The 26,553-nt window shown below is 38.6% G+C and overlaps 1 protein-coding gene and 1 long non-coding RNA gene across 3 annotated transcripts in view; one reads left to right on the top strand and one right to left on the bottom strand.

Moving 5' to 3' along the window:
* The window catches only part of LOC126067029 (uncharacterized), a 158,501-nt gene that overhangs the window by 111,204 nt on the left and 20,744 nt on the right, over nucleotides 1-26,553 (top strand). The window lies entirely within an intron of this gene.
* On the bottom strand, nucleotides 17,956-22,167 carry RGS1 (regulator of G protein signaling 1). 2 transcript variants are annotated; one of them, XM_049868600.1, is made up of 5 exons: nucleotides 22,061-22,167; nucleotides 21,501-21,581; nucleotides 21,023-21,084; nucleotides 19,523-19,686; nucleotides 17,956-18,763 (listed from the first exon to the last, which is right to left on the bottom strand). In XM_049868600.1, exons 1-5 carry the CDS (start codon nucleotides 22,087-22,089, stop codon nucleotides 18,578-18,580), a joined length of 522 nt encoding a protein of 173 aa, XP_049724557.1. In that variant the 5' UTR covers nucleotides 22,090-22,167; the 3' UTR covers nucleotides 17,956-18,577. The 2 variants fall into 2 exon arrangements, with proteins under 2 accessions (XP_049724557.1, XP_049724556.1); XM_049868599.1 differs by having other exon boundaries at nucleotides 21,953-22,159.

The following is a 26,553-nucleotide window of genomic DNA, read 5'->3' as shown; positions in this document are numbered from 1 at the left end:
ACTCTAAGCTTTCTGGAGAATAAACAGCTACCTTCCTGTTAAATATTCATATTACACATCATCAAACAAACAAACAAACAAAAACAAGCAAACAAACCCCATTGCCATCAACCAGATTCTGACTCATAGCTCCCCTGTAAGACAGGGTAAAACTGCCCCATAGGGTTTCCAAGGAGTGTCTACTGGATTCGAACTGCCAACCTTTGGGTTAGCATCTGTAGCTCTTAATCACTGTGTCACGGGCTCACTTTCATAGTGTAAAATTATTGCCTAGAAGTGGCTGTCCAACCAGGGACTATATTTCCCAGATTCCCTTGAGGCCTTCTCAGGCCATGTGACTAGTTGTGGCCAAAGGAGTGTCGACTAAAATGATGCATACACTTCTAGGCACAGGCCATAAAAATCTCTTTTGTGATCAACCATATGCTTTCTTTTTCCATCTGTCAGCTTGATGTTGATGGCCAGGATGACTACATAAGCATGTGTTAAGGATGACTGATAGGTCCTAAGTAGTTAGATAGGTTAAGAGCAGAACCTCTCTACCCACCACCAAAAGAAGAAGAAGAAGAAAAAAAAAGAGACTAGACATGCCTGAGAAATAAAAGTCTATTATGTTAAACCACTGAGATTATGTCTTTCCTCTCTTAATGTAGACAGTATTTACTGCTTGGTGCCAGAAACATTTGTTCTATTATTCATCTTCCAATATAAGTAAAATGTCTGGATCTACGTGTAAATTTCTGTATCTGTTGTTTTGTTCACCAGGCTCATTTTGTTGACCTCAAGTCACAGTGCTGATGATAGGGGTTTGCTGGACTTTATTCTTTTTTCTGTCTCCATTTTCGTTTCTTGATTCCACTGACTCAATTCCCATCCTCTCTACTTTTTCCCTCCTGGTTGGGGAGTCAGAGGCTTCCCATCAGCTTTTAGGATTTGACACACTTTACCAAAAAGTCCTGACCAGCAAGTTAAAAGGAGGCTCCAAGAGGTTTGTTTCTACAATTGTGCATCTTAGGATGGCTCCTTAGTTGCAGCTTGCACCTCACATAGTTCATTACCTTTTCCTTTTTTGGTGTTTCCTGTGATCTTGGTCCAACTCTGAATTTTTTCCAGCTCATCAGTACTTTTAGCATTTTTGTTCTTTTTTTTTTTCTTTCTTTCTTTGCCTCCTTGCATTGACTCTACCAGTACTGATTCTTAGCCTGTTTTCCAAGGAAGTACCCCAATTACTCAAGGGAAGTGGGCCTCATCTCCGTGTCAACAATGACCAGCTGGTACAGCTGCTCTCTCTGGTAACTCTCCCTTACCACAAATCAGAATCAATTATACTTCTTCGTAGCCCAGTTCACGGATAAGCAATCTTCTGCTATTCCTTTCTTTTTTTTTAATTTTTATTTTTCTACTTCTTCATTCGTTTGTGAAGTCACTGAGTCTTCTCCATTTGGTGATCCTCCTGCCATTTTCCCCTTCTCCAGGCCACCTCCACATCAACACAGGCCAAATAATTGTCCACAGCACACTTTGTAAAAAGCCTAACCTTAGAATATAATAATTTGAAAGTAGAATTCTGCATTCTTTATTTTTCCAGTTGATTACCATTAAGCAAACATCCTTCAGTAAAATAGCAATTTCATAACAGTGGAAATACCTAGGAAGCAAATCAGCTAATTATCAAATTGTCATTCTAATCTAGGAAGCTCAAAAGATTCATTCAGCAAATAATGCCCAGCATAACCTGAGGATATTGAATATTTTAAAAACATTTTTAAAAATAATGCAAGATATCAAGCAAGATGAAGCAAGATCTTAAAATGGTTAAATGACCTAAAATTGATGTTCCTTAGAGTCTTTATGATGATGACTGAGAAAATGTATCATCTATTTGGAAAAGAGTGAACCAAACGAACAACATTTATTATAATTGAATTTAAAGGAAAAACTAATTCTTTTTACACAAATTAGGTAAACTTGCTGAACATTGATTTACCATCAATAAAATAGGGATAGTAACTTTTTTCTATCTCATAGTGCTGTTCTATAATTGTAAACACAATAATGAGTTTTCTTCCATTCTCTTACTCCTCAAAAAAAAAAAAAACTCCTTACCTTATACTTATTTATGGACATGACATCTTCTAAATCAAGCTGTAAACGTACTGGTGGCAGAATATGTGCCTGACTGATCTTTTCTGTCTATCACTGCACCTAACCCAGTGCCTTATTCATAGGATAGCATTAATAAATATTTGTTGTAAATAATGAACAAAATATTCCTTTTAAGTAGTTTGCTTTATTTCACTTTAATTTATTCTATTAAATAATGTGCTAATTATATAACCTGATAAAACTTTTTTTTTTAAGCAGATGTATTATAATTTCTAAACAAATATATGGTGTAATTACATCAGAAGTCTCAGATGATCCTAAAGGGACCTTTGCAGCTGGGATAGAGCTTCGGATTTGACCCATTTGAGGCAAGGAGACCAGATCTTTGGACACTTCATTGACCATTCATTGACTGCAGGCTGCTCCCAAAAAGGGGGTGGAAATGTAGTTAGGCAGTTTCCTCAGGCCAAGGGCAATTCCTAGAGAGGAACTCATCAGTGAACTGTCAGCAGCCCAAACTCTAGGCTGCTGGGAAAATGAGTGCTTCCATTCTGAAGGAGGATTTTGTACCTCAACATCCACTACCATCCACCCTTTATATCACCCAGATATACTTGCTTCAGATAGTAAGTTCAACCCTAACCAGGAACAGCTGGCCTAGGGTTCTGGAAGATTTCTTTCCTGGGTAAAACTTATCAGAGGAAAGTTAGTGCAATGACATCCCCCACCACTACCACCAATTGGTCTTGAGGCTACAGCTGGTGCTCATCATTTTCTTCTCCTACGTGTTATATATTTCTCTCATCCTGGGCAAACACTTCTACTGATCTTGGTGGTTTACCTTGTGAGGTAATCCAGATTCTCTTAGTTGAGGGATCTTATTCCCCGATCCCCATGCCATTCCTGAGTAAGGCTGCTAAACTTGTCCATGTACTGTCCAAGTCCCAGGAGTTGATACTCCATTGGATCACCTGGGTGTCAAACATATTCTCCTCTACTCCTCACATGTAACTGCAACCCTACTTTCTCTTAATGATCAGGGCCAATTACCTTTGCCAGGATAATGATTCCTTTCTTTGTCTGCTGGTCTCTTGTTATAAAGAGCCCAAAGTGAGCAGAAGGAGACTGTAATTTAAAGTTTAGTCTGACAGGTCGTGTCCTTTGGTGGAAGCATTCTTTGGGAACATCACTGGGAATTATAGAAACAAAGGTCACTCTTCTTCCTACACTTTGGTTCCCAGACCCCTGTGTTCCACATATTGGAGACAGAGCAGCATATAATGGTCATTGATAAAGGATATATTCTTTGTCCTGGAGGATAACATACCATCTTGAAAGTTATCATGTCTAAGATAGTGTCTCAGGTATGCTTTCAAAAGACAATTCTGTTGCTCCATCAGGTTAGGAGCATGTAGGTATTATGGCATATGATATGACCCACATGATATGACCCATGGATCCCATGAGCATGTGCACTGCTATACCACCTTTGCTGTGAAGTAGATTCCTTGGTCTAATGTGATGTCATACAGTAACCTGTACCGATGGGTCAAAAACTGTTAACTCGCTTATGATGGAGCTGACTAAGGCCCTACTGGCAGGAAAGGCAAACGTATTTCCCAAATATACTTTGATTCAATTCGAGATGAATTACTGCCTCTTTCAGGGTGGAAGGTGTTCTGTGTAATCAATTTGCCAACATGTGGATTCTTGGCCTTCTTGAGATAGGGTGCCATCAGTGGCTCAGCATTGGTTTCTGCTGATGAATGTTTGACTTTGGCAAGGGCAATAGCTAGCTCAGCCTTGGTGGGTGGAAGTCTGTGCTGTTGGGCCAATGCATATGCATCTCTTCCACGATGGAAATTCTGTTTATGAGCCCCTCATGTCAGCACTGGGGTGACTGATAACAGAGACAGAGTCATTCTATCTACTTGATTATTTGTGTCTTTTGTGTGATGAATGATCTCTGTAGGTATTAGCATATAATATAAAGAACTTTACACTTTTGGCCATTCCAGTAGATCCACCCACATGCATCTTCCTTAGAACTTCTTATTCCCAATCTTCTAACCATTCCCCTTCCAGGTCCCTGATTTACCAGCTAAGCCTTTCTCCACTCTTCATGAGTCCATATCTAGTCTAACCTCAGGTCACAGATAAACATGTGCATTGCCCCAAACTCTTTCCATTGATTTTCCCTCACTGCTCTCTTTTAAGTCCACTCCTTAGCAGCACCAGTCCATTTTCAGCTTACACCCACAAATTGTGTCAGCTCAAACTTAGCTTTTTTTCTCTTCTATCAATTAGTTGTAAGGGAGTCCTAAGCTGCCATGGGAAACTGGCAAGCCCTGCTTATATTTGATCCTGAATGTATCATTTCCATCTCACAATGCATTGCTGCTAGGACCACTGATCTTGTGAGTTGCTGGTCTGATAGAACCCAGCTAGGGCCCAGTAGCATGGTAAGAGCTCTGAGCTGGGCTGACAATTCAGATTTGTCCTATTTGAGGCATAAGAGCTAGGTGTTTGTTCCCTATACTGACCAGCCATTGTTTGCAGACTGTCCCCAAGTAGAGGGCAAAATGTTGGGTGTGGCAGCTTCCGTTAGCTGAGAACAGTTCCTGCAGAGAGACTTAACTTTTACTTATCAGCAGCCAGAACTGGAAATTGGGGAAATGAGTGCCTTCCCCACTCTGATGTTTCCTTCCTGTGAAGGAGGCACAGTTACAGGTTCTCTCTGCCCCTTTATTAAATTCCCTCCTGAGGAAATGAAGTGACTTATGTGAAGAGTAATTGAACCTGAGAAGTTGAGTCCTCCATCCCTTCTGCCCACTTCTTCCTCTTGGGAGGGAGCCAATCCACAGAAAGCATGATTTCACTTCACCTCCTGCATACATGGATGGGATCCTTAAATGAGAAACCTTGACCCAATTCAACACTGCCTGCAGCTGGGTAGCAATTTGGCCTAATTCTGGGGTTAAATTAGGAAGCCTATTTAATTCTCACTCCACATTATGTTCTCTGACCTAGCTGTATCAGTAATATCTTGGACCCCCACCTTGAATCTTTTATTTCTCAACTAATCAGAACCTGGATGAGGAAGAAGGACATTATTCACTGGGATCCCCTTCAAGACTACCATACCTACAAAAGGTATTGAAGCTGCTATAAATGTTTGCTAATGGCAATGGTGGTATCTGGAGAAGCACCATGCCCTCTTCCATTTCTGCTCCTTTCTGGATGTAGAGTTGCCTTATTTTCAATCCAGCCGAGTGGCCTTATTTTCAATCCAGCATGCTTCGTTCTGTCAGTGCTCTAAGTGTCAGGGAAGACAAAGCAAGTTAAGAGAGTGCTTCATCATTACTTGAACAAAACACCTTCCCCATGTGTTCTCAAAGCTTTACAGAATGTTCTGGGTATTTGTCCTTTTGGTGTTTGTCACTTTTTTATTGCTCTCTCCTCTCCTTCAGATTTTGGAACTGCATTAAAGGGCAACATGAGTGCCAGGCACCTGCTGAACTTAAAGTAGCCTGTTTCTTCTTGCTCTGTTCTACTGTTTTTAGGACATAATTGTGTATCATGAGACAGTCTTTCTTAGGATGAATTATTTCCTTGGTAGTTCTCTGGTCTCTCGGGGGAATTATCACTGGTGGAGTTTACCCTCGAGTTTTCTTGGTATGCACTGAATTCACACCCTTGTCTGAATCTTGGATTTACCACAGGTATACTTTCCAGAGCTGCATGCTACTTTTACTTGGATTCATGACTTTTACTTGATGACTGGCCAGTTTTAACCTCAAAAGTATTTATATAAATATGATATGTTGCCCTAAACTGAGTCAAAATGAATGAGTGGAAAATACATGTTTCATGGCCAACTTTCTTTCACTTAATTTTTTATCAGTTGTAAAATTTTCCATCACTTATTCTTTTCCTGCTTCTTAGCCCTTACCTCTGTTTTTGTGTTGTTTTTGGCATATTCTGTTCTAAGCTGCATCTGAAATAAGCTTTTCACATATTATTCTCATGCACAGTTTAAATCTTCTTTTCCAGGCAGCTCTGTCTCAAAGATTATCACAAGGTCAGAGAGATAACCTCTGCCTAATGTGGTAATGAAATAAGACTTAGCTTTTTGATGGAGGTTTTCCTGTTTTTTTCCAGGATGGCTCTGCATATCTTTTGAAATGTAATAGGGAGTTATTTCTTTTTGAAGGACACTTAAATACACATCTCTGTATTTATTAGGGTAATGCAACCTAGTTACTTGTCTTAGTTATCTAGCACTGTTATTACAGAAACACCACAAGTGGGTGGCTTTAACAAACAGAAATTTATTTTCTCACAGTTTAGGAGGCTAGAAGTCCAAATTCAGGGCACCAACTCTAAGGGAAGATTTCCTGTCGTGGTCTCTGGGGAAGACTCCTTGGTGATCTTCATGTGGCATGGCATTGATCTTCCCCCATCTCTGGTTACTTCTCTACATTTAATCTGTTCTTTTGTATCTCAGTAGAGATTGATTTAAGACACCCTACACTAATACTGTCTAATTATTGTAACACAGAAAACCCATTCCCAAATGGGATTATACCACAGGGATAGGGGTTAGGATTTACAACACATATTTTTGGGGGACGCAATTCAATCCATAACATTACTCTAACAGATAATCCCCAAATCTTAGGGGCTTTTATTTTTTACTCACATTAATGGTATCCAGGTTGGATGTCTGTTCTCAGTGTGGTAATTCCTTCACGTGGCTTTGCAAAGTTAGAGTCCTTCACTTGTAGCAGTGTACATGGAGAAGAGAGAAAGGAAGTGGAGTGTCTTACTGTCAGGTCTGAACCTGGTGGTTGTCCCTTCTGCTTTCATTGCACTGGGCAGAATTCAGTCTGGTGGCCCTCACCTAACTTCGGGCATTGCTGGTCCAGTGGTGTTCTCGCCTTCCGTGCAGAACTGGCTTCGATTCCTGGTTGGTGCTCCTCATGTGCAGCCACCATCCCTCTGTCAATGGTGATTTGTGTGTTGCTATAATGCCTAATAGGTTTCAGTGGGGCTTCCAAACTGATACAGACTAGGACAAAAGGCCTGGTGATCTACTACCAAAAAACCAGCCAGTGAAAACCCTATGGATTGATCATAATGGTCCAATCCTATTGCACATGGAGTTGTCATGAGTTGGGGCTAACTTGGCGGCAGCTAACAACAACAGCAAGCTAAATTTAAGGAGGAGAGGGTTGGGACTATAGTCTTCCTGGTGCCCAGGGAGAGGGCCTAAACTTGGAAAGCACCGAGGAAATCTCTACTACAGTCTTCTAAAATAAAAGAGAAAAAATAAATCAGTATTCTAGGACAATAATAATAGCTAAAGTAAAATGATACTGATGTAAGCAAAGTAATATTAGTAATTAGTTGGACAGAATTACTTCCACTTTTTGGAGCCAGATAATATAAGAATTTTCCTTTTTTTTCTGAATTACAGTGCTTGCAATTAACCCATTGATCTAGTAGTTCACAAAGTAATTTGGATTACTTTGAATTTAATCCACACTTTGTTGTTAAACTATCACTTTTCTGAAGCCACCTCCTCCCTCCAGCACAGAATTACTACTCCCTCCTCTGAGCACTCATGGAGCCCTGCTGGCACAGTGGTTAAGAGCTCAGCTGGTAACCAAAAAGTCGGAAGTTTGAATCCACCAGCCGATCCTTGGAAACCCTATGGGGCAGTTCTACTCTGTCCTATAAGGTCGCTATTAGTCAGAATTGACCTGACAGCAATGGGTTTGTTTTTTTTTGATTTTCTGTGAGCACTTATAGTACCTTAATCCTGTCTGTTAAGCAGAGGCTGAGGTAAACCATAGGAAGTCCATAAGAGCGGGAGTCAGAGAGAAGGCTGTAGTTCCTTAGCCTCTTGTATCCCAGGCAGGCGTAGGCTGCCCTGACTGGTTCCTTTTTTATAGGAACATTGGAAGGAAGCAGAGGCACCCTTCCAAGTGTACAAAAATAGAGAGAGAGGACTTGCTAGAGGAGACAAATGTGATGTGACTCGATTCCCAGAGGACTTGCATAAGGTGCTGACAGCACCTGGAAGCTCTTTGGAAAGTTGGAACTACACAAACTCTGTTAGGGGGAAAAAGTGCCATGAGTTCTATTTGGCTTGTTGCCAGGAACCTGGGGAGAGCCACTAAGGACAATCTTATTTATCTCTCCTCTTTTATAATATTTAGTCTATTTTACTACAATTGTTTTTGCTCCTCTTTTTCCAAGAGAACTATGAGTTTTTCAATAATGGATGACTGTATCTTATTTCTATCACTTGTTTCTCAGTTTATTGTATTGTGGTGGCATGTATGTTGTGATGCTGGAAGCTGTTTCATCAGTATTTCAAATTCTAGCAAGGCCACCCATAGTTTACAGTTTTTAGTAAAGCTTCTGGACCAAGACAGACTAGAAAGAAAGACGTGGCAATCTACTTTCAAAAATGAGCCAGTGAAAAAACTATGGATCACGACAGAGTATTATCTTATATAGTACTTGAAGATGAGCCCCCTAGGTTGGAAAGTCCTGCACGATAGCTGTAACAATGGACTCAAATATACCAACAATCATGAAGATGACACAGGACCAGGCAATATTTCACCATGAATTGGAGCCAACTCAATAGCAACTAACAATAACAACATATCTTATTCATCTCGGCATCCCTAGTATCTGTCTTGGCTTATGGAACACAGTTGGTGACACTCATTGGTGAATGTATTAAAGAAGCAATTATTTAGACTCCTTTCTTGGATCATATAGTTGATTATAGAATTCTGAAGCATGAATAAAATATCTGGACAAGGGACATTTTGTGTTTGCTCTCCATCACTTTGGCACTTAGTACTGTCAGCATAGATAGTATGATTGGAATCATTCCAGTCAAAATTATGCCCAATAGCAAAGGATATGAACAGGCATTTCACTAAAGAAGACATTTAGGTAGCTAACAGATACATGAGGAAATGTTTAACAGATACATGAGGAAATGTTCACCATCATTAGCCGTTAGAGAAATGCAAATCAAAACTACAATGAGATTCCATCTCACTCCAATAAGGCTGGTATTAATCCAAAAAACACAAAACAATAAATGTTGGAGAGGTTGTGGAGAGGTTAGGACACTTATACACAGCTGGTGGGAATACAAAATGGTACAACCACTTTGGAAATCGATTTGGTGCTTCCTTAAAAAGCTAGAAATAGAACTACCATTTGGTCCAGCACTCCCACTCCTTGGAATATATCCTAGAGAAATAAGAGCCTTTACGCAAACAGATATGTGCACACCCATGTTCACTGCAGCACTGGAAGCAACCAAGGTGCCCATCAATAGATGAATGGGTAAATTATGGTATATTCATACAATGGAATACTAAGCATCAATAAAGAACAATGATGAATCCGTGAAACACTTCATAACATGGAAGAATCTGGAAGGCATTATGCTGAGTGAAATTAGTTGCAAAAGGACAAATATTGTATGAGACCACTATTATGAGAACTCGAAAAATAGTTTAAACAGAGAAGAAAATATTCTTTGATGGTTACGAGAGGTGGCGGAGGGAGAGTGGGAGAGGGGTATTCAGTAATTAGATAGTAGATAAGAACTACTTTAGGTGAAGGGAAAGACAATACACAATACACGAGAGGTCAGCACATCTGGACTAAACCAAAAGCAAAGAAGCTTCCTGAATAAACTGAATGCTTCAAAGGCCAGCGTAGCAGGGGTGGGGGTTTGGGGACCATGGTTTCAGGGGACATCTAAGTCAACTGGCATAATAAAATCTATTAAGAAAACATCTTGCATCCCACTTTGGAGAGTGGCGTCTGGGATCTTAAACGCTAGCAAGCGGCCATCTAAGATGCATCAACTGGTCTCAATCCACCTGGAGGAAAGGAGAATGAGGAACACCAAAGACACAAGGTAATTATGAGCCCAAGAGACAGAAAGGGCCACCTAAACCAGAGGCTACATTAGCCTGAGACCAGAAGAACTAGATGGTGCCTGGCTACAACCGATGACTGCCCTGACAGGGAACACAACAGACAATCCCTGAGGGAGCAGAAGAGCAGTGGAATGCAGACCCCAAATTCTCATAAAAAGACCAGACTTAATGGTCTGACTGAGACTAGAAGGACCCCGGAGGTCATGGTCCCCAGACCTTCCGTTAGCCCAAGACAGGAACCATTCCCAAAGCCAACTCTTCAGGCAGCAATTGGACTGGACTATGTGATAGAAAATGATACTGGTGAAGAGCGAATTTCTTGGGTCAAGTAGACACATGAGCTTATATGGGCAGCTCCTGTCTGGAGGGGAGATGAGAGGGCAGAGGGAGTCAGAAGCTGGCCAGATGGACATGAAAATAGAGAGTGGAGGGAAGGAATGTGCTCTCATTAGGGGGAGAGTTAACTAGGAGTATATAGCAAGGTGCATATAAATTTTTTTTTTAGAGACTAACTTGATTTGTAAGCTTTCACTTAAAGCACAATAAAAATTAAAAAAAAAAAGAAATATAAAATAAAAGTTGAGAAACAAAAAAAATTATGCCCAATAAACATTGTAAGCAGTATCTTACTGAATTCTTAATATAAGAACATGTTCTACCCATTACTTGTTCATCGTAAGTTATTTGCAGACCTTAAATTAACTGACAGGTTTAAGAAAAAAGTACTAGACAAGTATTACAAACTTTTTTTATGACTAATTCAAGCTGAGTGTTTCAAGGCAGAGTATAAAAGATGGGACACATGGAAAATGTGTCAGTCTTACTGGTTAAATAAAGCTCACTGAATTTTTTACTTTCTAGATTTGATTAGAAAATCAACAGTTAGTTTGAGGGATAGGAGAGTATCTGAAACCTACAATATCCCTGGTTCTTTTTCTCTCTCCAGAAATAAAGGATAAAAATAACTTTACCCATTTTGAGGAGTTAAGGTAAGGACGATTGAACTAAATAATGTGCCAAGAGAGTGACTGACTACCCTCAGTCCTCTTTTTTTTTTTCCCTGAACTAAAAGTGAACACTTGTTCTATCCCACCAGTCACATAGAACTGTCCCCTCTATAAAAATGGTGTGGTGGGAAAGTCATCTGACCTCCTCTAATTTCACAAGGGGGAAGGACAATCAAGATCAACAGCTCAAGGCTGATTCCTATGAAGCAGAGGTCAGATATGCCTCCTTTTTCTCCTGGTTTTACCAATTCTGACACCAAACATCCCTCCCATGGTGCTCTTCTTCTCTGCTGGGTTCGATAATTCGTTGCAATGGCCACATAGACCTTACAGACAATAATCACAATTATGGGGCTTATTATGGAAGTAACAGGTTAAAATTCAGGTTCAGGAATGATCAGGATATAGTACTTTGATCAGGACAACCTCTTCTCAGCTGTGCTTGCAGGCACACCTCTTTCTGGCCACTTGGCCTCTCGGCCCCTCAGCTCTGCTGATAAGCACCCAGAGGCACCCCACTGTGCCAGTAAGCCTCGTCCCAAAAGGCTCTCAGCTTTCTCACTCCTTGGGCCTGGAAGCCCCGCTGCAGCCATCTAGTGCTGGTAACCTGATTCCTGAAGTCTCGCACTGCCATTTCTCACTGTCTTCTGTGTTATAGCTCCTCAATTTGTCTACTGGATCTAGGAGGTTCTCAGTGCAGGGATCTCAGACCCAAAGGACACACTCCATTCCTGGCTCTTCTTTCTTGGTGGTGTTGAGATCCCCTCTCTCTGTGTGTCTCGCTTTAAGCTTAGCGGAATGTCAAAACTGACCAATACCCTTGTTAGTGTTCCATACACCTTATTTGCATGGTCCCACCCCTACATTATTAGGAAGCTATCCAATCCCCTTGGTGGGCCACAAGCTCCTCATTTGCATAGTACCATTCTGTCGTTTGGTGGGAATTATAAAAACTATGGCTAGAAGGGCCATGTTAAGCAATTCATTGTACTGACCCACCATATGTTGTTGTTCTTAGGTGCCGTTGAGTCGCTTCTGACTCATAGCAACCCTACACACAACAGAATGAAACACTGCCCGGTCCTGTACCATCCTTACAATCGTTGTTATGCTCGAGCTCATTGTTGCAGCCACTGTGTCAATCCACCTCGTTGAGGGTCTTCCTCTTTTCCGCTGACCCTGTACTCTGCCAAGCATGATGTCCCTCTCCAGGGATTGATCCCTCCTGACAACATGTCCAAAGTATGTAAGATGCAGTCTCGCCATCCTTGCCTCTAAGGAGCATTCTGGCCGCACCTCTTCCAAGACAGATTTGTTCGTTCTTTTGGCAGTCCATGGTATATTCAACATTCTTCGCCAACACCACAATTCAAAGGCGTCAACTCTTCTTCGGTCTTCCTTTTTCATTGTCCAGCTTTCACATGCATGTGATGTGATTGAAAATACCATGGCTTGGGTCAGGTGCACCTTAGTCTTCAGGGTGACATCTTTGCTCTTCAACACTTTGAAGCGGTCCTTTGCAACAGATTTGCCCAGTGCAATGCGTCTTTTGATTTCTCGGCTGCTGCTTTCATGGCTGTTGATTGTGGATCCAAGTAAAATGAAATCTTTGACAACTTCAATCTTTTCTCCATTTATCATGATGTTGCTCATTGGGCCAGTTGTGAGGATTTTTGTTTTCTTTATGTTGAGGTGTAATCCATACTGAAGGCTGTGGTCTTTGATCTTCATTAGTAAGTGCTTCAAGTCCTCTTCACTTTCAGCAAGCAAGGTTGTATCATCTGCATAATGCAGGTTGTGAATGAGTCTTCCTCCAATCTTGATGCCCCATTCTTCTTCATATAGTCCAGCATCTCTGATTATTTGTTCAGCATACAGATTGAATAGGTATGGCGAAAGAATACAACCCTGCCGCACACCTTTCCTGACTTTGAACCAATTAGTATCCCCTTGTTCTGTCTGAACAACTGCCTCTTGATCTATGTAAAGGTTCCTCATGAACACAATTAAGTGTTCTGGAATTCCCATTCTTCACAGTGTTATCCACAGTTTGTTATGATCCACCCAGTCGAATGCCTTTGCATAGTCAGTAAAACACAGGTAAACATCCTTCTGGTAGTCTCTGCTTTCAGCCAGGATCCATCAGACATCAGCAATGATATCCCTGGTTCCACGTCCTCTTCTGAAACCAGCCTGAATTTCTGGCAGTTCCCTGTCGATATACTGCTGCAGCCGTTTTTGAATCATCTTCAGCAAAATTTTGCTTGTGTGTGATATTAATGATATTGTTCTATAATTTCCACATTCGGCTGGATCACCTTGCTTGGGAACAGGCATAAATATGGATCTCTTCCATATAAGGAGTCAGAAATCCTGCCCCACTCTTGATTTCACTACGGTCTTCTGTGCTGTCCAGTGTTGTTGATCACCATGGCAGCTTCTGTTTGGGTTTAACAGCTGCTTTGCCTCTGTTTTTTAGCCTGAATCCTAGACACGGTTTCATCTCTTGTCTTTGAAAGGTGCCTTCAACCTTAATTACTCGATGCAAATCCGTTGAGTCTCTTGGTCCTTGTTTTCTGTTCTTAGCCTGGATGATGGCTTGCAAGCTTCTACTTTGGCCCAGAAGAAAGAGAGCTTTGAGGAATAACATGTAGAATTCTTCATATGCAGGTTGATGAAGATTTAGCTGTTATCCATTGAAAGTACTACGTGATTTCTTTCACATTAATCTTCCTCCAGTGCTCCAGCCTTCTATTTCCAAATTGTTTAATGTATGCTTGCAACTGAAGGAACTCAAAGACAATATGTTCAACGTGCAGCCAGAAAGGGATTTGATGTAATTGTGAGGGAAAAGCCTAGAATTATCAGAGGCGTCTTATATTCCTCTCTCTTACTTACTCATAGCGAGTTACCCACCAAGGATTGCCTATTTACCCTCTCCTTCCCATGGTTACTGCCTTGGTTCATGGCCTGGTTCTCTCCTGTTGGGCTACAAAACTAGCTTCATATTTGGCTTTCCTTCCTTAATTATCTCTTTCTCCCAAAGTTTCTTCCAGAACAGATCCAGGATTAACCTTTTAAAACTCAAAGTAGTCACATCACTTTCCAGGAAGAAGCATAAGGTAATGGAAACACTTTTAAAACATACAAACCTGGGTTCAGATCTTAGGTCCACCAGTCACTGTGTATCCTTAGATATTTTTTTTGTTTGGGTCTGCATTTGTTGATCAATAAAATTGGGATTAAAGTGTTTATCTCAAAGAGTTTTAGTGTGGATTGGTAGGTACCATGGGTATCTAGCTCAGTGCCCACATTAGATACTCAAAAGCTATGTCTTTTCTGCAAAACATCACTGGTTGCCTATCATATAAAAAAAAAAAAATTCGTACTTTATGGAACTGAATAGATCCTCTCTCATTATCTTCCATAAACTACCTAAACTTCCAGTCATACTTAATAAATCACTCTTACTTAAACACAGAGAATTTTTTTCCCCAACTTTTTCACAGGCTTTTTCTTGTATTCAGAATATTCTCACTCTCTTTGTATTTTGGTTGGGTTTTATTTATTCCTCAAAACCCACCTTAACTATCCCTCCCCTATGAAAAATGGTCAAAATCATTCAGCTAATACGATAACAAGCAAAAATGCATATCAAATTAGAATAAAAGCAAATTTTTTTCCAGGATGAACAAATCCTATGTCCAATGTAATGTATCATTATTTGAATAAGTATTTTTTGCTAAGAAACCTTAGAGCAGAGAACTTTTCCAAAGTCTTAAATCCTTCATCTGACAAGTGGGAGTTTAGCTTTTCTATTGGGGGACATAAGACAGTGTTCATTTGTAATGTCCCTAAACTCTTTGAAGTGGTGCACGCTGAGCTGGGTGTCTCCTACACATCCTGGCAGTGCTTATGAGTTTGACAGGAGAGGGAGAGAGAAAAAGATGTGAGCATTAAATTCTGAAGTGTAACTGACATAGCCCACATGGTTTTCTAAATTAAAAAATGCGCTTACAAAGCATCATTTCTTCTTTAAACAAATCAGCTCCCTGATCCCATGGGCTAGACTCCTTTTTCAATCATTAAGTTTACTGCATATATCTTCCCTGAGTGGCAATATTCCAAATCAAGGCATGGTCCCCATGGGTTTATAAATTTGGTTCTTTTGGGGTTAGATTCAAATTCCTAGCCTAATCTACCATCAATTATGGGAGCTTTAAAGTAAAGTTTTCCAGACAACTCTAAATTACAGCAAAATCCTTTCTTGTTTAAAATTTTCAATTTGAGAAGGTAAAACATTAAATGTGTGGCAGTTCAGGTATTCAAGTTATCAAATGAGGCACAAGGTAAGGTAAACATTCAAGACACTCAGTCAATTCTTTTCTTTTTTCCCTTCCCTTTCTTTCCCTTTTTATTCCTTCCCTTCCTTCCTTTTCTTCTCTTCTTTTTCTTTTGTTCTTATCTTCAAATTCAAGGTAAAAGAGCTTTTGGGAAAGAGCTACCTATCGAATATCCATAGAGGGTTTTATATTTTCCCACTGACCTATTTGTAGGAAAGTTTCATTTAGGTTAGTTATGGAGTAACATACAAAATTTTGTCATTGGATTGATAATTTTTTAGCTTTTAAGATATTGATTTCAACAAAAACAGGATGGGGTTGTTTTTCTAGTTGTTTTTGTTTCTTTGTCCTGTAGGTATGGTTTCATCACGGTTTTACAGAAATTATACAACAGTAGGTGTCACTAGAGCTAATCTCATTTCAGTGGATGATCTTAGAGAATATACGTAACAAAAAAATGCCCATGAAAAGAAAGTTACCTTTCAAGTGTTTTACAATATCTTGAATCCATGCAGCCAAGATCACATTTTTTTTTTCCAAAATGAAGAAATGTCTTAGTCATTTGTTTTGATCATCTGTCCAAAAATTAAATGGCTCTTTAACAAGACACCTATGGAGACAAAGCCCAGAAGTATCTGTTTTATGGCCAGCGTGTGTGTTGGACAGTTGCACTGCTTGCTTCTCACAAGTCTTAGGGGTCTGGACTATTGAATGTGGCAGTACTACTAAAAATAGGAGCGGGGTGTCCTGTGTTTATTTGGACGGCAGCGCACCTCAACTAGACGTCCAACATATCAGCATAATGGTGTAAGGTGATAGAAGGGCTTTATGCGAGAGTTGTTCTATATGGGCCTTAAGGAATTGGGTGGACTTTGAATATTGGGGAGAACAGGAAAAGGCATTTTGTTTTAGATAGAGAAAAGAGATTAATCAAAGGCCTGGAGATACTGAAGCTTAGAGCTTATTCAAGAAAAGACAAATAATCTAGGGTGATGTCAAGATAGTTACTCAGAGGGGAATAATAGGATTTAAACTGTAGAGCTAACATTGGGAGGGTTTTGAGTTCCACAAAGAGGATTTTGAACTCTATTTTGTATATCATGGGAAATGACAAGGCCAACTCTGTGTTTCAGAAGATGGTGTTTGTGGCTGCTCAGAAGATGAATTTAGGCAAGAGGCTCCAAAGAGGGAGACCAAATCAGGTGAATGAGCAATAAATGAGAGCTTAAAGTAGGACAGGTGTAATAGAAAAGAGCAAGAGGTCATAGGAGGAGGATTGACAGAATTTGGTGATGGAATGAAGAGATACCAGAAATTATTATTACTGCTATTGTACTGAAATGCTTTCTTAAGTTTCTCTTATAATCTGCTAAAGAATGGAACAAAGCATCATGTAGATCCAGTTTGGATGGTGTCCCCTGGAAACTCAAGAATAATGCTTTTTAAAACCTGATCTATGTATTGCCCCATACCATTGTTCGTGTGCCTGATGACTGGGCAAGCTAGTAGTGAGAATATCCATAGTATTCCATTATGGTTTGCGAATGGCTGATTATTAAATAGGTTTTGGAGCACAGTTGCTAGAAAGATACAGCTGAATAGACTATACAGGGATATGCATCATAATGATCCTTTGTCCAGCTCTCAGTAGGTGACCTCCTCGGTTGTGTAAGCAGCCAGCCATTTTGATTTTCCTACTTAGTTGACACTTCGGACTGTAGCAGACTTGAGTGCTTTAGGATATACCTTCTGGTCAGTGGGTGGCAGTGTCACATAGGTTGTGTAGTCAGAAGACTTACAATCAAACACTGGCAGGGTGACTGCCCCTCCTAGCCCTAGGGTTCCCCACCTTTGCTTATTAGATCATCAGCAGAATCACCAGTCATTTCCTTTTAAAATATATGAATTCCCATACCCTTACCCTTTAGAGATTCTGATTTAGTCAGTTTTGGATAGGGTCCAGAAATAGATGTTTGTTTTTAAACATTCTAGGTACTTGACAGCACTTTTTTTTTTTTTTTTTTTCTTTCAGGTAATTGATAGCTAAATTTTGGGATCTAATGAGTAAATTTCTCTGAGTCTCAACTTTCATAGGACTGCTGTGAGCATTAATGAGAAAATACATCTGAGTTTTATAAACTTTAAAAAAAAAAATTAAACCATGAGAAAATATCAGTTGTTAATTAGATTACTTCTTGAAACAATACTTTTTTCACTTTTTAAAGATTTCATCAATTTTTCATCAGTTTGAAGCCTGACTACGAGAGCCTTTTTTTTTAAATTTTTATACGTTATGATAACACAGAACAAACTAATGAATTATGTCCAGTTTAATACATAAGATGCAGTATTAATTGGGTGATAGTATTTTAAATGTTGAAGAGATGGTAGAAAGTAGGATACCCTTGCTTGAATTTTTACTTTTATAAATCTGAGGAATGAATGCCCTTTTTAAAAAATGGCAAGGAAATAAAAGCAGAATTGCTACTATATAGTTTTAATACAAAACTTACATTTATTATGGACATTGTGATAATTTGATTTACAAATATATTCTGACTTCCCAGTTCTAAGAGTAGCTTACGTTAAATACACTGTTCACTTCTTTATCTCTTCCAAGCAAAAAACAATCCAACAAACAAACAAAAAACACTGAAATACTTTGTGATGTCTTTGGTGACTTTGATACATGTACTTTTCACATAGCCATCCAAGTTAAAGAGATTTCAGCAGCTCAATACACAACCTATACATAATGATATGCAGCATAAATGTCAGTTGATCTTGAAGCTTATAGCACATTTTAATTAGTTTCATAACTTTTGTTCACAGTTGCTGTGTAACTACAGTTACCGGCCTTCTCAGCTCTGAGGGATTTTCTAATACGTAGGTGCACTGTATCTTATGACAGTACCACCATATCTCCTTCCTTATACAGTCTCTTAGTTTTCATCTTGCTTATGCTTCTTCACCACTGTACCTGGATCACTTGTACGTTAATCCATTCTGAGTCATTAGTTCTTCCTCTGGCCAGTCCAAGTCACCCCAACAGGCAAAGTTTTTTACCCAGGGAGCCACACTGGTACATTCCTTCTGTACTTGATACCATCTTTAATTCCCTCCAGCTGGGAACCTATCACTTAAGGCTATTAGCCTGAAGGTCATTTAGAAGGTTTAAGTAAATATTTGATTTGAGGAACCTGGGATAAGAGTCCTTTTCCATAAGAGTGTATATGACTTTTTGGGCTTCATCAAAACATGTGGGTGTTGGTGCTTTAATCTTCTTGGCTGTAGATTCTCGGGTGTGAAAGTCAATATTGATCTACAAAGAAATTGTATGAGTTAATATACACTTCCCATTTATTGTTTTATCATGTTACCTTGCTTTTTTGAAGTACCTCAGGGAAGTGGTTTTAAATGCTTATTCAAATATCTCTTGAATGCCTATTCTGGGTGAGCCCAATACTAGGTGTGGAGATGGTAAAAAGAAATATCACCAAAAAAATGCCTTTGCTCCAAGTTAGCTCATAGTGTGATTGGGAGATACAAAAGAGGCACACATGAAAAATTGAAATGTCCACACAAAGTGGTATGTGTGTCACAAAGAGCGATGTAGACACCGAAAATTTACAGTAGGCGAGGGCTCTTTATGCAGCTATTTTCTGCTCAGTCTAGGAATATTGAATTAGAAAGAGTACACTACTAGATGGAAATTTTTTTTTGCTGCTCTGATTGTACACATTACACTAGTCTGCATTTTATCCGTATCCAAGGGGAATAGCTCATTAAGGACACCCTGACATGTGGTTCTGGCCAGCAACACTCCTTTCCTCAACCCTGGTGTGGGTTGCTAGTTTTGCAAAATCAATTTTTTTCATCCTTATCATCCTTATCCTTTTCATACGATCTTCACAAACATAGAAAATTAGATTATTGCATTGAACTTTATGAGTATATCTAAATCAATAGCAGAGAAATCAGGTGGCCTTGAAAGGATTCTATTTTGCTGTGTAGGTTGAATATTATTTCTGTAGGTAAGTTCCTTTACACATAAACTGATGATAATGAACTTGATACTCACTTGTTTAGTGGCATCGGAGTGCACAAATGCTTTATATATTTTCTCTGCTTTATAATGCAAAAGATCAGACTCTGTTTTTTTGTAGTCTTCACATGCCAACCAAAACTCAATATTCTCCTCACTGAACTCAGACTTTAGGAAATTTCCAAAGACATCTTGACCAGCTAAAAAGAAAAGGCGGAGATAATTAAATTAATTGAGCCAAGAAGTGAATAACCTGAAGATATCATTTATAAGAAATATACCATTGCATTCTCTATGTATAAAGATGAGAGAGAGCTCAAATGACGCTGCTGGAATGGCTGTGTCATAACTTGTGGAGAAGGGAAAGCTTTAACCAGTTCCTTCATTTAAAGAAGAGGAACATGGAGCCGGAAAAACGTGTCCACAGTCACACTGTGCTTTGCTTCCACATGCTATTTAATTAGAATTCTGCTCTGCTGATTACATGGCAATCTCTCTTCTTATGTATACCAAGTCTTAGCCTGAGTGTGGAGGGTGTTAGGGAAGGAAACATTACAAAGGGCATTAACGTCATGTTAATAATTAACAAATAGGATACCCCCATCCAATTCATATCAGTCAGAAAATGTAAGCCTTATGTATTATCTATGTGTCTGATATATTGATTATATTTGCTAATGTTGCTGAAAGTTTTAAATGGGCATTTCTCCCCAGTTTATTCATGTGGCTGAATTGTAAATTAAATCAGACAATAATATGTTGGAACTGGGTTGAACTAGATAATCCCCACGCAAGGCTTCTTAGGGTGTCTGTGGGGAGAAGAGAATACTTTTACCCTCTAGCTAGAGCCCAAGTTGTTTACCTGCACCTCTGAACAGCAAGGTATAATCCCAATAGAACTGCAATTCCCATGATGAGAAGTTGGCAAAATGATCTCATTATTTATATTTTCTCATCAGAAAATCTCCACAATACTCTTTGTCTTAGAAACTTTTTTAATCATATATGTTATTCAATTATCATTTTATAGAGCAATTATTTACATTGCATGTCTCATCTGCCTTGAAGGCTGCAAGGGACCATGGCTTTGTTTTTGAATTCTTGGCACCTCTAAAATGCTTGCCACATATGAATGATCAAATAGGCTATGGATGAAATGAGTCCTACTCCATCCAACTATACAAAGATACGTTCTTTAGGCAGTTTTGAGTCTGGCAATTCACATCTTGAGATATTTGGCTTATATTTAAAAACTGTAAACTTTAGAACTCCAGAATAATTTTTAATTTTGTTCTTATAATGATCTATGGAGAGCCTTACTTGTCTTGCCAGATTTGCCCAAAAGACAACAGCAGAACTGAGTGCTAAGTCAAAACTACATTATAATGGGATGTGATATCCTGACACTATCAGTAACCACAGAAAAACTAGAATGTAACCTTTCACACACTACCCAGAATGCTGTATCTTAAAGAAGTCATTCTATTAGAGTATTAACCTTAGCCCCAAAACATTCAATAGTTAACCTATACTTACTTTGGTTTGCAAGAAGTTTTTCTAGAGATTGAGACCACTGTATTACTTCATCAGCAGAAAGTCTGCAGAGGACAAAATTTACATAAATTAGTAAAACATTTTTTTGTGAAAATGAAATAGATAGGGCTGCTGTATTTTGATAGCTTCATATGCTAAGGCTCTAGTTCTAATAGCTTTTTATTAAAATTTACTGATAAGAACTAAAATTTCTCTTAGAATTTCCATAATTATTAAAACAACCTGCCAGTAAAGTTTGAAAACATCCAAATTGATATATTCCAGCAGTGCAAAAGTAATGAACATATGCACACATGTTTGTATCTAATTTCCTTTGGTACTAATGTAGTCTAATCTTACTCGGCTTGTTACTTAACAGAAATAAAGCCCATTACCTGCAGTGCTAATCTCTTGCCAGTATATATAAAGCTGATGCACAGGCTGCTCTTATAATGATAATTCAGGGTATTGGGGTACGTACATGTCCTTGGACTTGGAAGATTTCATTCCAGATTCCAGGTGTGGGATCATAGATCTCAGGTATGTTTTCACGTCCATTCCACTACAAAAGACACAGAAGTCAATATTCATATTATCTCAGTAGAATAGGTCTTATTTGTAAAGGGAAAAGCACATGGAAATAGCTTTTCTGAGGAATAAGACAATAATAAAAATAGCCAATACAACATTTTCCTATCTTGAGAGCTAATTTTTATAAGCCAAAGTCTATGGAAAAATTCCCAGCAAATTGATGCCCTATCGTGATTGAATTTTTGATACATCTGAATATTACTAGATAGCTCACAACAGGCAATTGCTCTGATACGGCTAGATGCTCGTATTCTCTTTCCTTTGTTCTCAATCCTTTTACCATTAAAGATAATCTAAGTTAAAATTTCCCAAACTAAGTTAAAATTCAGTGAGTAAACTTACAAAGTCTTTGGCCTCTTTTTCTGAGTTTTGTTGTCTAGGAGTGAATGGCCAGTTCCTTTCACTTCCCTTGGATTAGCCGAGAAGAACATTCCTGGCATTTTGTCTAACCTTGGCATGGAGATGGCTGCTGCTCTCATCGTCCTCGTCGTGCAAATATCTGCTCGTCAACGTCTCTGCTGCTTTATATAGTTCAGGCGGGTAGGCTCCTGCTGTTCAAAGGAGTCTGTTGATCAAGTGATGTTACCACAGACACTGGAAGTTCCCCCTTTCTTGGGGTGCTGTGACGTGTATCTTGAAAAGAAAAGCATACAGTGATGTCTTGTGGTTGAAACTTAACCAAACGAGAACGGGTCACTTGATTAGAAAGAAAGGAAGAACATTAAGTATGTGGAGGCACACAGACATATGCCACATGTCTAAACCATTATCAGCATCAGTCTTTGGTTTTAGAGGATGTTTGTTTCATCTTAAAAGTTGTGTATTGCAATAAAATATTTCATTTGGTGTATTTATTGAATTAAACAGAAACTCAGCCTTACAGTGGTATCTTCTCAATGCTTTGGATAGTCATTGACTGTAAAATTCATCTGATCACAATATTTTTACAGAGAAGCCACCACATCCCCCCCCCATAAAACAGTGTAAGGTAAACCAATACTTTTTGTTTGGTTATTTCTGCACACATCTGGAAGAAGAGAGAGTTATAAGAGGTTATCTTCACTTTTCCCTACCCTGACTCTCACCCCTTATTTGCAATGGGGTATGTTATTGTTAAAATAAACCCTGATAGCACAGTGGTTAAAATGCTCAGCTGCTAACTAAGAAGGTCAACAATTTGAACCCATCAGATGCTCTGTGGGAGAAGGATGTGGCAATTCTGTTTCTGTAAAGATTTACAACCTTGTGAACCTTGTGGGGTAGGTCTACTCTGTCCTGTAGGGTCACTATGAGTCGGAATTGACAGCAATGGTTTTGTTGTTCTGGGGGGTGGGGGTTGTGTTATCTTCAGAGCCCTTGGGTGGTGCAAATGATTAGTGTACTAGGCTGCTACCTGAAGATTGGAAATTTGAGTACATCCAGAGGGACCTCAGAAGAAAGGCCTGGCAATCTGATTAAAAAAAAAAAAATCAGCCACTGAAATCCCTATAGAGGCAGTTCTACTCTAATACACAGGGGATTGCCATGGGTTAGAATCAACTCAATAGTAACTGGTAGTAGTGGTGATATTGTTGCCATATGGCAGGAAATTTTCATGTTAGCATTTTCCAAGGTGGTGCTAGACATTCTACTCATGACACACAAGATGGTTTTAAAGGGCACATAGATTTTAATGTTTATTAGTATTTTAATAGATTTAAACTGTGACATTACTGCTTTGGACAAAAATAAAATTAAATTAAAACAAAACTATGTTTTTACTGGGTATAAACAAATAAAAGTATAGTTAACACCCAAATATGACATAATTTGTAAATATACTAATACTGAAGAATCAAACAGTATCAGAGAGAAAAACTATTAAGGGCAAAATAAAAGTATATTTGGATAGACCAATAATATGCACTTCTTAGGTGATAATCTTTCAAATTTTGGCATTATCTCTAGGGATGTATAGTCCAGTTTTAATTGAGATTAAGAATTTTAAAAATTTAAATTAAAAAAAGCGATTAGATGGCTAATAGCTGGTAAAGATAACGGGTTAGTGCAATGTAAGATTTTATAGCATTTATATATAGAACGTGGTTTACTTATACAGTGTTGAGTTTAACTTAACCCTCCTTTGCTTTTTGCCTCCGAAAGGACAAATTGGGTTTTGCTTAGAGAGGCCTCTGATGATATTAGGTAAAAAAAATATTAGGTAGAGATGGCAAAATGGAAGAAAATATTACTTGTCCTATCTTGGTTTTATTATCAGGATTTAAAAAAGTCTGGAAGGAAATGCATTTACAGTATTATAAAATTAACTGATTACCATAGTCATGAACACACATTATATTGTATGTAATGAGCATCATTAGAGGTTAGAAAGAAACCATGAGAACTAGTGAGATGAGCTGGCCACTTTGAAGTGACCCAAACAAAATTAATGGGGTGCAAAGACTGATGACATAAAAGCATTTTTTTTGTATATTTCCTGTGGTTCAGGCCTTACTTGGTTTCCTGTTAAAATCTTCAGTATTGCTCATGTTTGTTTACTTAACAATCTCTCATTCCTCTAGATAATTATGGGAAAGTTATGCTACAGAAAAATGATTTAAAATTTATTTTTAATAATCCACTATTATTATTATCCACCATCACTCATATGTCAGTTTGTCATATTCTGATGGGTGGCTTGCATGTTAAATACCAGCCAGGTCACCCATGGTGGACAGGTTTCAGTGGAGCTTCTAGACTAAGATAGCCTAGGAAGAAGGAACTGACAATTTACTGCTAAAAAAATTGTCTAGTGAAAACCTTATGAATGGCAGCGGAATATTGTCTGATATAGTGCTGGGAGATGAGCCCCTCAAGTTGGAAGGCACTCAAAATACGGCTGGGGAAGAGCTGCCTCCTCAAAGTAGGATCGACCTTAATGATGTGGATGAAGTCAAGCTTTCAAGACCTTCATTTGCTGATGTGGCATGGCTCAAAATGAGAAGAAATGGCTGCAAACATTCGTTAATAATTGAAACGTGGAATGTACAAAGTGTGAATCTAGGAAAATTGGAAGTCATCAAAAATAAAATGGAATGCATAAAGATTGATATCCTAGGCATTAGTGAGCTGAACTGGACTGGTATTGGCCATTTTGAATCTGAAAATATTGTCAACTATGCCACGAATGACAAATTGGAGAGGAATGGCATCATATTCGTCATCAAAAAGAACATTTCAAGATCTATCCTGAAGCACAACTCTGTCAGTGATAGGATAATATGCATGCACCTACAAAGAAGACCAGTTAATACAACTACTATTCAAATTTATGCACCAGCCACTTTATTCAAAAGTGAAGAAATTGAAGATTTTTATCAACTTCTGGAGTCTGAAATTGATCAAACATGCAATCAAGGTGCATTGGTTATTACTGTGATTGGAATGTGAAAGTTCGAATCAAGGAAGAAAGAACAGTACTTGGAAAAAGGTCCTTGGTGATAGAAACAATGTCAGACATCACACAATAGAATTTTGCAAGACCAATGACTTAGTCATTGCAAATACCTTTTTTTCAACAACATAAACTGTGACTATACATATGGACCTTGCTGGATGTAATACACAAGAATCAAATTGATTACATCTGTGGAAAGAAATGATGGAGAAGCTTAATATCATCAGTCAGAACAAGGCTAGGGACCAACTGTGGAATAGACCATCTATTGCTCAAATGCAAGTTCAAGTTAAAGCTGAACAAAATTAAAACAAGTCCACAAGAATCAATCAAAGTGTGACTTTGAGTATATCCTATTTGAATTCAGAGACCATCTCAAGAACAGATTTGATGCATTGAATACTAATGACCAAAGACCAGAGAAGTTGTGGGATGATATCAAGGACATCACACTGGAAGAAAGCAAAAGGTCATTAAAAAATAAGGAAGAAAGAAAAGACCAAAATGGATGTCAGAAGAGATTCTGAAACTTGCTCTTGTAAATAGATAAAGCGAAAAGAAAAAAATGATGAAGTAAGAATCGAACAGAAGATTTCAAAGGGCAGCTCAAGAAGACAAATTAAAGTATTATAATGAAATGTACATAGAGCTAGAGTTAGAAAACCACAAAGGAAGAACATCCTTGGTATTTCTCAAGCCGGAAGAACTAAAGAAAAAAATTCAAGCCTCAATTTGCAATATTGAAGGATTCTATGGAGAAAATATTGAACAATGAAGGAAGCATCAAAAGAAGATAGAAGGAATACACAGAGTGACTGTATCAAAGGAATTGCTCAACATTCTGTCATTTCAGGAGGTAGCATATGACCAAGAACTGATGGTACTGAGGGAAGAAGTCCAAGCTGCACTGAAGGCATTGGCAAAAAAACAAGGTTCCAGGAATTGAGAGAATACCAATTGAGATATTTCAACAAAGAGATGCAACACTGGAAGTGTTCACTCGTCTATGCCAAGAAATTTGGAAGGCAGCTACCTGGCCAATCAACTGGAAGAGATCCATATTATGCCCATTCCAAAGAAAAGTGATCCAGCAGAATGCAGAAATTATCAAACAGTATTATTAATATCACATGCAAGTAAATTTCTGTTGAAAATAACTAAAAAAAATTTGTAGCAGTACATCAACAGGGAACTGCCAGAAGTTCAAGCCAGATTCAGAAGAGGATGTGGAATGACAGATATCATTGCTGATGTCAAATGGATCTTGGCTGAAAGCAGAGAATATCAGAAAGATGTTTACCTGTGTTTTATTGACTGTGCAAAGGCATTCAATCCTGTGGACTATAACAAATTATGGATAACATTGCAAAGAATGCGAATTCCAGAACACTTAATTGTGTTCATGCAGAACCTATACAAAGACCAAGAGGCAATCTTGGAACAGAACAAGGAGATATTGAGTTGCTTAAAATCAGAAAAGGTGTGTTTCAGAGTTGTATCCTTTCAC

This window comes from Elephas maximus, chromosome 24 (genome assembly GCF_024166365.1).
Source record: "Elephas maximus indicus isolate mEleMax1 chromosome 24, mEleMax1 primary haplotype, whole genome shotgun sequence".
Lineage (NCBI taxonomy): Eukaryota > Metazoa > Chordata > Mammalia > Proboscidea > Elephantidae > Elephas > Elephas maximus.
Note: the sequence above shows the minus strand (reverse complement) of the source record. Positions and strands in the feature narration are given on the sequence as shown.